General features: G+C 37.3%; 1 protein-coding gene across 1 annotated transcript; it reads left to right on the plus strand.

Annotated features, from left to right (window-relative positions):
- Positions 1-1,594: 1,594 nt before the first annotated feature.
- LOC144435495 (phytanoyl-CoA dioxygenase, peroxisomal-like) lies at positions 1,595-9,020 on the plus strand. Its single transcript, XM_078124089.1, has 8 exons — positions 1,595-1,723; positions 4,099-4,262; positions 4,899-5,064; positions 5,417-5,498; positions 6,048-6,229; positions 8,030-8,179; positions 8,518-8,670; positions 8,910-9,020. Exons 1-8 carry the CDS (start codon positions 1,595-1,597, stop codon positions 9,018-9,020), a joined length of 1,137 nt encoding a protein of 378 aa, XP_077980215.1.
- The last annotated feature ends 5,097 nt before the right edge of the window (positions 9,021-14,117 follow it).

A 14,117-nucleotide genomic window follows, 5' to 3' on the forward strand; every position in this document is an offset into this window, starting at 1 on the left:
CAGCACCTCTATATAAGGGGTAAACCATTTCATTAGGGGGGGGGGGGGTTGAGGATTTGGACCCAACATTTTTTTGACCACTATGACATCATTTTTTTTGAGAGCAGCTAGACAGCAATTCTTTTTTGCCAAGTAGGAGTACAGCATTTAAAAAAAACCCAAATATATGCTTTAAATTTGACTTTTCGCCGCGTCGTGTCTCGTCGTGTAACTTTATATTTTTGAAATTGAATTTCATTCAAAAGTAAAGAGGTTACAGTAAATGCAGCATTAATATTCCCTAAGTGGCTAGTACAATTGGAAAGAAGGCAGTAAAAGTTGAATACAAGTTTGAGGGAGCCAAGTGGGGGTGGCCACGGGAGGGGGGTTGCCCTCCCCTCTGATATTCATGGGCTAAAAGAGTGCTTTCTGGTGCTATTTTGATATGTTGAGGTAGTAATATAATAATATGAGTAAAAAAATTGAATCAAAATAGAAGGGAGCTGTGTGGGGGTGGGTACCCCTAGAAAGATTTGAAAATTAAGGACTAAGAAGTGCTATCTGGTGTTACTTTAAGAGGTCAAGGTGATAACAATACCTTTTCCTAATCACAATTGAAATTTGAACCTATGAAAAAGTATACTGTTACATGCCATACCATTTAAAATTATTTTATTATGAAAAATTACAGGATGCATTCAAGGGTACTCTAAAGTGATTTGACTTGATGGTAGTGTTTCGGTTTGTTTCAGCACTTGCCACCGTTGACAAGAAACTTTAAATGTTTAGGTGCCGCTGCCGTAGTCCACATTTACATGGGAATTTTACATTTGGAAATAGAATTGTCTTGAGTTGTTCAGCCTATTTTTGTCCCTACTTTTGGATGGCGACAATTATTTTGTTCGAAAATCCCCCACGCACACATCCGAAATGTGGGTGAGAGAGAGAGAGAGAGAGAGAGAGAGAGAGAGAGAGAGAGAGAGAGAGAGAGAGAGAGAGAGAGAGAGAGAGAGAGAGAGAGAGAGAGAGAGAGAGAGAGAGAGAGAGGGAGGGAGGGAGGGAGGGAGGGAGGGAGGGTTGGAGGGGGTGGAGAGAGAGAGAGAGAGAGAGAGAGAGAGAGAGAGAGAGAGAGAGAGAGAGAGAGAGAGAGAGAGAGAGAGAGAGAATAAATTTACTAGGGAGTCTTCTTTGGCTCTTGTCAGTTGGTAGATAGATTTTATATTATAGTATACAGGGGCACATAGATAGATGTTCACTATATATTGTCCATTTTATTTCGTATATAAGAAAATATCTTGGCTTAGAAGAATGGTCTCTGTCGAAAGAACAATATACTTTAGCTTTGTCTTGAAGTTAATATAACAGATTAGAATTTAGTTTACTTTATATAAAAAGGTAAAAAATGTGATAGTTTAAATGGTGTTTTCAGTTTATCAAGATTAGTGCTGACGTTGTTAAATATGAGTATCCTAGGGGGTCTATGAATTTAAGCCACCTCTAAAAATAGGTAACTTGACAACATTACTTATTATCCTAGGGGGTCTATGGATTTCAACCATCTCTAAAAGTACAACCTCCGACTGAACAGTTATTGAAATCCAACTAAACCAGTAAAATGGCTGCAGGGATATCGCTGCGACATTTAAGTAACATTTTTGTGAAAGGTTCTGGAAAGGTTCCCGTTCTGAATGGTCATGGTTTCATGAAGGTCCGAAGATTTCCGAGCCCAACGGAAGTCCAAACTGTATCCTTGTAAGTTTTGGGAAGAATTTTGGCATTGGTAACTATTTGTTTTTGTTCTTGTTAATTTGTATGTATGGCTGCTAGGTTTAAAAAGAAGAGAGGCGATTCATGTGCCCACGATTCAGTAACACCACAGGCTATGGTGTATTATACACTGATGTGAAGACATTGACGCGTTTGTGTCAGATAAACAAGGCAAATCTACATTGTATTTAAATACCTTGAAGTTGTTCATTGGACCATGAAGTCATGATTGTCGTTATTTACTTTCACTCTACTAAACACCTTCCTATTTCGTTTATTTTACGTTCATAATTTGCGATTTGATTCGATTATCTGTTACCTTTCACTTCACCATTTGTACTTTCTAGAGAGTCATTTGAAAGTAACATTTCCCAAAAAATGACATTTTGAATCAATTTTCAGTTTAAAAGGAAGATACGAGCAATGTAGCATTGTCGCTGTTAAGAAAAAATTGGAAACATTTTGGATATACGTGCTCTGCTGGTGAAATTATTTGACATGATTTAATTAAATAATAAAACGAGGGCAATATCACAATGTAGTGCCTGCACAAGGGTTTGCATTCGTCGAGGGCATTATCAAAATTTTGGTAAAGCGTGCCAGCCCGAGGGTAGGCATTAAATTGTGATATTTCCTGAGCGCGTGTGTTATTAATTTTATTACACCGTCCACTCATCATATGTCCAATCATTCACATAGCTACTCTTCATTCATCATTATTGGTCATCGATAGAAAAGTTTCCCTTTCAAGGTGCATTTCCAAATTGTACTTGCAGTTAAGCATCGAATACGGACATGGCATGCATTATTTGTAGGAGCTCGTGTGCCCCACAGCTAATCTGTAATTGTATTTATTCAAATTTCTGCAAGAATAAGCTTGTGTGACTTACTGTAGTTAGTTTGCCATCTCGAGTGCGTAAAACTGGAAAACATGCGCAGAATAGATGTGTAATATTGCGCGGGCAATAGTCTATTTAGAGTAGGTCATGTGATTCGATTCTGACTAATGACAGCTTGTGTAAGAAGGTCGAGCTGTAAAAATATTGTTACCAACCACTTTAGTTTAGCTGAATATTTAAGTAAACCCTGAATCAATTAGAACGAGAACGAGCAGATTTTATGAGCTAGCAAGTTAGAGCATGTTTGTTATTGTACCTTGTTAACTTGAGAGATAATACATTTATCAAAAGTGATAAATTGCGATATGAGACTTTCAGCTGACGTACACTGAAAGGTCATGATGTTGAATTCATATTACAGAGCCGTACCTTATTAGATAATGAGTTTGACAATGAGAGTAACGAGCTTATTTGGGGATAACTTGTAAGGGGAGTTCAGGAGAGACAGTAGACAGAGTCGTGCGGGTTAAGGTTACCTTGATGCTGTTTAGACGTTAAGAAAAGGTGCCAAGTATGGGACAAGGACAAAACAGGCTTCGGTTGAGCTTTGGAGAAGAAAGCGATCTCAATGGTAAGTCATTTTGGAACGACAGAAAGTCAGACTATTAGATTACTCCTGCCCGAGCTCTTCTTGAGAATAATTTTCAACAAGCTTATTCAACAAGCTTTGTAATTGTTCTTTCTTTTTGGTTATGAAATTAAAAAAAAAAAATTATAAAAACAAACAAAACAAAACAAGCTTATTAAATATTCAGGTCTTTCTTGAGTTTCCCCCCCAGAACTGTCCGATAGAAGATCCCGTTTAACGAAACAGTCCGGACATTGAACATAATAAAGTACAGGAAGTTTGCTGTAAATATGATAAGTGAGCCCATATTGTCTAGCAACACTGTGTACACGTAACCTTGCCATCGGTTAAGATACAACACATCCGGGGTACTTGCCGGGCAGTTGAAGCTTGAATTGCCCAAGTACAGCACATAAGAATTGTTTTACCTCGTCTAAATAACTATGTTTACAAGATGTCAAAAATCTAGGATTCAAATCGGATGAAATCATAAGTACAAACTATGTATAACAATTTTTCATGTAAGACGCATGCCCATAAATGAATGTCGACAGGCATTGTGGAAAGAAATGAATACTACAAAAATGTTATCTTTAATTACGTCGGGCATGTGACCATCAGACCTCCAGGCTCATGTTGAAAAGTACCATGGGGTTATTGCCCGACACCACCTCAGGGATCTTTCCTTTATCCGTATCACCATTAACGCCATCTACGCAGTAACACGAATCAGACAGAGAAATGGGCTGATTTTAGAGTGTATCGGGATCTCGACCACACTCCACATCCAAATAACCGCGTAAAGCATGTACAATAAAAGAGGAAATCACCTCCACTGACGTCATTTCAACTTGTTATCACGATTCCTTAACTACATATACATAGCCCCGTACTGTTACCACCTCTTCTACGTCGTCGTCACGGTCTGCACCCATCCAGTATGTTTTAGATAACGATGTTTTAACAGATGAACAGGCAGACTTCTACAGTGAAAATGGTTTCTTGATTATACCAAAACTGGTTCCTCAAGAAAAATTGGACAAATATCGGTAGGTATTACTGTGACATTTGCTCGCCCGGGGGCTCCAACACGTTTTCTTCCCACTTTGAGTGAGGATGAGCGCATATTGTCTACATCTGGTATATCTATATAAAGAACGGTGTCTTCTATATTAAAGTCAACAAGGAAGTTTTATAAAGCGACGGTACGCTGGACCGGCGGAGTGATTGTCCCACTAACAACTCAAAAACTATCTTTCGCCATTTCAAAGCAAAGCATGCAATGATGTCGGGGTCATTCATTGGTTAAGTGGATGCTATCATCATGTTGCGCTGTATTGTAAGGGTTTTCAAATCTTTTTGAAACATTTCATTGTTACCATACTTTGTTTTTAGATGTAATTTTGAACCATTTGATCTAGTAAGCTAGTGGATGATCGTAAATATGGTATACGTATCAACTTGTTTGAGTTCAGCACAAAACTAAAGTTAATGAAAATGTAATTTTGTTAATAAAAAGCAACGTTACACCAAACGTTTAACAGAAGAAAAGATTATTCGCGCCAAAACTAAGGTGAAAGATACTTATTGAATGATTTTAAGTCTGATTCTGATTCACATTTGTTTCGCGAAATGTTTGCACTTTGCATACAAATATATGATTACGTACTACATTGTAATTGCAGGCAATGTTTTGAACGGATTTGCATGGAAAAAAATCCCTCGCCCGAACTGGAAATTCTACGAGATGTTTCTCTGGCGAAGAGTAACTTTGTTGGAGTGAAACCTGTGACGCGGTTGGCATATTTCCATGACATTCCGGAATTAATGGAATACTGTAAGCTTCCCGAGGTAGGCATCAGGCCTTTTTCAGTATGTATCATGTATATGTTCAATTCTTTCGGAGATCAATTATAGTACCTTCTAGGCACTCGTGAGAACGGGAAAACCCAATTCAAGAACTGAGCCCAAGAGCTCATCCAAATGCGTCCAGCCTAACAACACAGTCCAGGTTTTAGAATATGCCAAAAGGATAACGTTATAGAGCTCAAGCACAAATTTCTATGGAAACCTGCAAAAGTTAATTGAATATGGAAATTGGACTTCAAACAAAACCCCTAGTGGTCAAACTAGACAATCTTTTGTCTTTCTGCTGACCGGAATATGCTATTTATTTGTCATTCAACAAATCTTTCTCTTGCAGGTTTTGAAATATGTGGAGTGTTTTACTGGACCAGACATCATGAGTTTCCACACCATGATAATCAATAAACCACAAGATCCAGGTAGGTTTGTCTTGCATCAAGTGTGAAAAATATCAATTTTCAATGTGAAATTGATGGTTCCGGCATAGTGACTTAAAACAAATCTAGCGGTCATGCAGTCAGATCTTGAGGTCCTGTTATATTTTAATGACAATTTTTGTACTTTAACTTGTACCCTGTGTAACAGAATGCGAATACATGTACCTGTAAGTGTTAGTTAAGAGCTCTGGTAATCAATATGCAGGTAGCTCAGCGTTTGGTCGTTATGGTCTCCTAGTGTCTTGAATTCGTCACCCAGCTGACTAGCCTTTGATAATAATTTGTGAAGAACGATCGGATTTACTCATTCCTGTTGCATCATAGTTATTAATATTACTTTCCGATCAATTAAACGGAAACTTGGCTGATTACTCTAAAAATCATGCCCATACAACACTTGTCAAGAATGCATTAATTTATCAATAGACCATCAACATCCAGACTATCCAAATGATGAGAACGCCTTACTTTTCAAAATTAGTTTCATACCATGTCGCCTATATCTTAATCATTTGAACGTTAATATTACAGGTACAAAGTCATCACGGCATCCAATGCATCAGGACTTGTATTATTTTCCTTTCCGTCCCGCTGAGAGATTGGTGGCTTCCTGGACAGCCATGGAGAAAATAGATACCCAGAATGGTTGTCTGGCAGTTTTGCCCGGTACACATAAAGAGCGACTTAGGGAGCACGTCTTCCCTAACTGGGAGGTTAATAATACATTTCTACTTTATCATATAATCTATAACGTTACATTTGAATACTCTTACACATTCTCTTATATATTAATTTATCTTATTTCTCCTCGATAACTCCTATAAAGTAGGATGGTATTTATTTCCAACAAGGTCGAGACTAAAGAGGGTCACATGTACACCATACACAAAACGTATGTAAAACACACACATAACCGCAGTAAACGAAAGGATTAATATATTTAGACTTCCTAACAAGGTGTATTGTAAGAAAAGTTAAAACTGATTCTCCACTCTTTAAGAATCTCTAGCACAAAATCTTCAGAGAATATAAAGACTACCAAGTCTTTCATTCAGAAGGGATATCATCACGGAGTCGAGTTTATACTGAAGCAGATGTAAGGGTAAAAACCAGGGACTATTTCTGAGATACGAGAGCAGACATGTCTGACAAGCAGTCATCGGAGATGACTCAGTCCCCCCCCACCCGCAATGGATGTTTACAGAGAATTGCCACCAGTCATGTTAGTGTGATGTATTAGATTGTATGAAATATAGCGCCAATGGCGTTGTAGCACAACTGTATAATTGAGTGAATATTTGCACACATTTTTGAATGTTTATTTATTTGTGTATTAATCCCTGTTGTTATCTTTACAATTAGGTGATCATTTGGCTGTTGCTATGGATGTGGCCTTGTTGCTAGGCACATTTACATACATTTTTTGAATGTTTATTCAATTGTCTATTAATACATATCGTTATCTTTGCAATATAACTGATCATTTGGCTGTTGCTATTAGCATGGTGCTGTTGCTAGGCACATTTATATACATTTCTGGAATGTTTATTCAATTGTCTATTAACCACTTGTTATCTTTGCAATATGTGTGATCATTTGGCTGTTGCTATGGGCATTGTCTTGTTGCTAGGTACATTTGCATAACTTTTTTGAATGTTTGTTCACTTGTCTAAAACTCCGTGTTGTTATCTTTGTGAAATACACCGTTTGGCTGTTGTTATGGGCGTGGTCATTGTTGCTAGGGCCAAAATGTTTTACAGAAAATCTGCAGAATAACACTCCTAATAACATCTCACCAAGTTTTAGTCTTTGACAAAGTACTTTCTGAGATTTACGTTTTTGACCAAAATTCACATTTTTTACACCTAATTTGCATATAACTCATGGGATCATTATATGATTGATATTTCTTCATCTATACATCCCCAGATGCATCTCCATTGAATTTCAGTCCAATCTCCTCAGTAGATTTGGAATTAAAGACGTTTGACCAAAAATACACATTTTTAGCCCTAATTTGCATATCACTAATGGAATCATCATGTCATGAACAAATCAAAATTAACATGCCCCTAAGAACATTCCCACAAATTTCAGACCAATCTGCCCTGTAGTTTTGGAGTTTAAGTTTTTTGATCAAAAATCACATCGCTTGACCCAAAATGCAGATATCTGTAGCATGAATGAACCTGTTTTAATCATAGACAGTGTCTATGATTTAATTCAGCTGTGCTAAAAACACCATTTTCAAGCAACCTCAAACAGAGGTAAATCTTGATGCCATTGACATTGAGATGTGAAGTAGCCCATAAAAATTAACTGCATCAATAAAACAAGAACATTTCTTTTCTAGCGGCGTTAAAGCATTTTCACACACCACAAAGTACATTTTTTGACCCAAAACCAAACATACCAACCGTACGTACAAACATTTTGTATAGAAACTAGAAACTTTTTATCAAATGATTCTAATAGCAATATATACCGCTAATTACGATGTATTGTCTTTCTAGGGAGGAGTCAATAGCATGTACCTAGGTATTTTGGGTTACTCTCCTCACCACCATAGGGTTCACCTGATAATGGAAGCTGGAGATACAGTTTTCTTACATCCAAGAGTTATCCATGGATCTGGAATGAACAAAAGTACCAGAACCCGAAAGGTATGCATATTTCTCAAAAAATGTGACCACCAGAACAATAGTGAAATATAGAAAATATATTTCCCACAGACAAGGTCGCATACAAACTACCCACCGAGTAGATTAAGCGTAGCTCAATGTGATTACAATCTGATGTGGTGAATACGGTTCCATTTCTTTATTTACCGCAGTTTACTGTCGTTTTTTTTCCAATTTGTTTGTTCCTGGAGTGATCATCACTGATTGTACGTATAATAGAGTAATACACAAATGTAGTGATTATGCTTTCCCAATGCAATTTTTATTCAATTCATGACCTCGAAATGAAAATAATTTTTTACAATCTGACATTTTGACAGTGCATTTCGAGTCACTTTGCCAGCTCCGATTGTTATGTCTTGGATGAATGGGAACCGATACAGGAGAATTATGTCCAAGCATCCGCTAAAGTATTGGCTAGAAAGTTTAAGAAGAGAGGACTAGAATGGCCTACAGATTATGACCCTGTCAAGGTTAGTGACACAAACAATGATGGGCGTATATTTAATTACAATTGTGTTTTTTTTCCTGGGGTTATGCCCAACTGACGGATTATTCATGACAGGTTACATTGATTGTTAACATGAAGAAAAAACCCACAACATATTCTGAATACTGCCATACCTCTAATCTTTGGACAATATTCCATTCCATGCAGCTATTACATAACAGATATGCACACAACTAAAATGAACATATTTGAATTTTACAGTCACGGAATAATTTAGAAGAATTCAGTAAAAGAGAGCTTGACGGTCCAGAACGTCATGTCGTTCTTCGGTTGTGTTCGGTAACATTCGGAAGCGCAGACCAAGTTCTTTGACAAGACCATGCCCATCCGGTCTAAAAGAAAACGATAGAATAACTTATAATCGCGAATATGATATTCCACCATATTTACTTTTTAGCGATTATTTAAAAAAGAACGTCAATCTCAAATACCAATTGAAGTGTGTATGTTTGTTTTACTTGTTTCAATTTGCAGCAAGAATGGAAGGACAGGTCTCGGGTTGTTCAAGGAAAGCCTGCTACTTGGTAACTACGGTTACAGCGGGAAGAAGGCTCAGACATCATATAGCTGACAAGGTTCCCTCTGAATAGAGTAGATATTGCTAATTCCAACACAATGTGCAGCCACCAATGAAGAATTACTGCTTACACCTTTCAATAATCTATATAAAAAAAATTTCATGTTGATTGTTGCTGATCATGTGACTTGTATTCAAATTTTAGTAACAAATCCTAATAAAAGAGTGATAGAGTTGGCGATATTTTCGTTGTAATCAAGATGGACGGGCATTGGGGATGTTTTTTGAAATTGTCTTTATGCTGCATAGTAGTCAGTGGATTGGGGTTCCATTTTGTGGTCAGGTTCTTTCACTGTATGTCTAGTGTATACGTACGTACATGTATGAGCTCCTGTAATTACCAGAGGATTACAATGGCGGCTACCTACAACCATGGATACTTTAGCGAATGCTTTGACCTAATACATCCATGCTACAACCAAAGTGACTCCATACCAAATACCATGTGCAACTTTAAGATTTGAATTCAACAAAATTTATACTACCACACAGAAATTTATTTTTGTAATGAGAAATGGGTGAAATAATTAACTCACCAACGCAGACTAAATGGCAGTATGACTTGGACTTATTACCTTTCCATATACTCATCATAAACCTTATTTGGAATAATGGAATACAGGACTTGTGGAATACTATGCATACTAGGAAGAGGCTTGATCTTAGATTTGGTTCTGTCAGGGTTGCTGAAAAACACAGGCTTAATTAGTAATTTTCAAGACTGCGCAGTGAAATTTCGACAGAAAGCTACAGTTTTGTGAAAGAAAACATAGCCGGGAAGGGACTTCTCGATAAGATCGAGTCAGTAATGTTGCACTGATGATGAACACATAGATTCTGGGATCATATTCAGAAAGCTAGGACCACAGCATATAAATTGAACCCCAGTGGTTATTCATGATAATAATGGTCAGATAATATCATAACTAGGCAAAGCAAATAAGCTCCAGGGTAGATTCATTTGTAGTGACCGGCTGCCTCACGATAATATTGTTGATAGCGCCCTCTAGATCTGCATGGAGAATTCGCATAGTATGTAGAACGCGCATGCGTAGTCATTGCGTCACAATGCATCCTTGGGTAAAACCACTAAAAACATCGCATGGAGCGCATGGTACATTGTATATAGAACACGCGTGCGTACTAGTCATTCAGCCGCTGCGTGCGAGCTATCAAGAGGCAAGGCTAAAGTGCTTGGTGGTCGGAAAAGGGATTTCTCTTGTTTCTACAATAATCCGGATGGGGATTTTCATAAAAAGATTTCTTAAATCAGATTATACATAAAATAGGAATACTTCCACTTAGGATCTGAGTCGAAACTAGGTCATTTTAGGGGTGAGGGGTTACAACCTTATCGATGTGTGTGATGTAACACAGATTGAATTATTGAGGACGAATCACACCTTTTTTTTCACTGTCCACTCTATCGTTACTTACGAATGCATTTCTTGAATTTCTGATATCTTACTTGATTCATGTCCACATTTTGCAAACTTTAATGAGTCAGACAAATGGAATTTTATGACCAATCTAGATAAAGTAACTTGTAAATTTACTCAACAACCATACACCAGAAGTTGACAATGTAATCATTTGTACATTTCATCGTAGTACTGTTACTTTTCTTTACTTGTTCTGATTGTGCCCTTTCCATTTTCTCGTTTCTTTACATTGTACTTATTTAATTTCATAGTGGCAAATAAGCTCCCAATTGGCTGCCTGAGTTATTAACCTTGCGTTCTTTTTATTGGTAATTTGTAAATGTATATGAATTTCACATGTCACTGGTATAATAAATAGTCTGTAAGGTACACAGTGAAGATGATTGGTCATGGGTCAATCACTCTCGTTGAGGGCGCAATGATACCACGTATATCTTACAGTCTAGCTAGTCAGCGTTCAGACCGCTAAAGGGAACAGTTCTCACGGTACCGGTGACCGCAATACGTGCGATCTTTCAGGAGATCTGCCTACGCTAGAGCAGTATGTTACATGCTCAACTCGTATCCTTGACCAATGCTATGGAAATATAACAGGAGCTTGAGTTTCTTGAGTTGTACATTACAACTACTCTTTGTTGTTTCTGTAGGTTGTGCCACAGACAACTTGTCCGCTGTGGTTGTACATACCTTGTTTGTTAACGTCATTGACGAGTACGCCAAATAAAAAATGTACGGGTTTCCGGTAACATGACCAACCCTAGTTTAACCCCCCCCCCCCAACCCTTAACATTTTTACATCCAACAAAGGTAAAATGGAGAAGCTTTACTTCTATTTCCGTGCAAATTTTATTGTCAAAGTTGCTTTGGTAAATTCTTTTAAATCCAATTACAGAGAATTCAAGTCTTTCAAAAAATGCAAGTCGAATTTATACAATACAATATAATGTATATTGTATATTGTATATTGTATATTGTATATTGCGTTCATCTACTTCAGGTCTAATTGTCTTCATTTACTCACCTCATTAAAGGTTTTACAGAAATATTGTGACCAAGAAGTATCTCGTCTTTGGGCCCTAGTAGAAGAAATTTCTCGACAAAACAATTGAAAAAAGTACAATAACATTCCGACCGACCTACCCTATATTCTGAAAACATAACTACCTGAACTAGACACTTACATATGAAAACAATATTAAAAATGCACGTACATCACCTATTCTAAAATTGCGCGTAACAACATTTTTTTTGTTAGGCCTTATGGCATTGGTGATTTCATTTATTTTGTTTGTAGCCACATTTTTGCCAGTTTTCGGTAAATTGTTTCAGTGCAATCGCCCTCGTTATTTGAATTTCCGGCATATCTGAGATATTGTCCTGTTGCCCTTGGATGTTGTGAACTGGAATATAGCTGTTGGTTTTGTGTGTGTTTTTTACGTCGAGTATTTTCTCTTTGTCGTACCTTGGACCTTTGAAGATTATTAAGTCCAAGTATACAATGTATGATTTCTTCTTGTGAGCTTTCAAACAACAATTTGAAGTTTGATGTTAGTAGTTTGTTGATGTATGTGACGAAAATATTTAGTTGTTGTTGTTGTTGTTGTTGTAGTAGTAGTAGTAGTAGTAGTAGTAGTAGTAGTAGTAATAGCAGTAGTAGTAGTAGTAGTAGTAGTAGTAGTAGTAGTAGTAGTTGTTGTTGTTGTTGTGTATTATTGAAAAGCATGAACATGTCATCGTGGAAGCGACCCCAGAAGACTAGGGATATCTTTACTGTAGCGATTGAGAACTGTGTTCTCTAGTTCGTGGAATATGATATCTGAAATTTTTAGGGATGCTGGTGAACCCATACTTGCACCACAAGTTTGTTTTTAATAGTTACCATTAAATTCAAAAGTATCACGAGGCTTCCATGAATTTAGTTTGTGGTTTGTTCATTTGGTACTTGTACAATTCTTCCTTGTCTGTGGTATAAACAAGCCTTCCATTATCTAGTCCCGAATGGTTTCTGGATAGTCGAGACTAACTACAAACTGGCATGGTATCTTCGTGGCGTCAATTATAGGACAGTATATGTTTTCTATATATTGTACGGGAAAAACCAAAGTTCTCTAGGTGAGAACATGCCTAACGGGTCAATCATAATGTAGAGTCCAAATTCAAAAATGGGGTAAATGACCAAGTGAAATGGAATGGAAAGAAAGATTTATGATCCTTTTTAAAAAATTTTTTTTTTGTTTTTTTAAAAAAACTTTTTGTGCTGGGAATTCCTCCCAGCGATTTTCTGTTATGCAGACAAATACACACAAACAAACAAACAAACACACACATACATACATACAAATGCTACAGAGATTCATTCGGGTTTGGGACTACGTGACAGGGTTATGTAGCACGCTTTATATCACGTTGCTGTGGAACTGTCAAGGCTTTCCCAGTCAGTCCACAGGCTATCCCAGAGTCACCCAGCACCTGCGGGCTCCGTGTAATTTATGATTGACCTTTTTGTCCTGGGTACTTCTCATAAGTATACCAGCATTCTACTTACATACCTCCTTGATGTAACCATCCTTGTTTCGTCTTGGCAACCTGTATATCTCACTATCGATAAGTGAGTAAAAGAAGGAAGTATAAATAGGCGTGGTATTTATGCCGAGTAGTGACGAATCATTTGTGCACCGTGGACGTATCATCGACTATATATATTTACATGTACTCCGAACTCTCCATATAGAATTTTGTCAACAATTCTGGTGTCTGAAGAGGGTGTTCTTTCGACCTGCTAGTTTACCAGCGAATTACAATGAATGAATTTGTTGTCAGTATTGGTTTATTTAAAGACCTAATGAGTCACGTTGAAGTACATACTGTTAAGCTCACACGTGTGAACGGCGTGGTACATGGAAACACGAGGTCTACGATGCAAATCGTCGTTCCTGAAATTGACTGTTCGATAGTCCATGACGACTCAAATTTACAATGTGAGCAAAATTAAAATGTTTCAATGTTTCAATATAGGTCCTCAGTTTAATTGATGTGTGTTACGTATCATTCCCTGGGAAAATCATGATTTCCATCCGCAGATTGCTATAAATAAACACAGTTGCTTTGGATTTGTGTTGTTGTGTCTTTGATTACTTGATATGTCGGCAGGCAATCTGAAAATGTTTTTTTTTTTTAATACAGGAAAGCGACTCTTAAAATGTATCTAAGCCGTTCATAAAATGTTTAATATTTGTTGGCACTATCAGACAATAGTCTAGTCACGACATCGACTAACATCGTAGAGACATACTGGGATTATAATACCGCTACGGAGACCAAACTTGGCTCGATCAGTATTCACCGTAGTGTACCGCATGCATTTGTTTTGAAATACTTCGCTTGTGGTTG

Source organism: Glandiceps talaboti, chromosome 1 (genome assembly GCF_964340395.1).
Source record: "Glandiceps talaboti chromosome 1, keGlaTala1.1, whole genome shotgun sequence".
NCBI lineage: Eukaryota > Metazoa > Hemichordata > Enteropneusta > Spengelidae > Glandiceps > Glandiceps talaboti.

What these genes read in the sequence shown, in the direction of transcription:
- LOC144435495 (XM_078124089.1), top strand. Translation starts at nt 1,595, where the DNA reads ATGGCTGCAGGGATATCGCTGCGACATTTAAGTAACATTTTTGTGAAA. An exon ending in AATACTGTAAGCTTCCCGAG is followed by an intron (nt 5,065 to 5,416) that starts GTAGGCATCAGG and finishes TTTCTCTTGCAG; the next exon opens with GTTTTGAAATATGTGGAGTG. An exon ending in CAGATTATGACCCTGTCAAG is followed by an intron (nt 8,671 to 8,909) that starts GTTAGTGACACA and finishes TGAATTTTACAG; the next exon opens with TCACGGAATAATTTAGAAGA.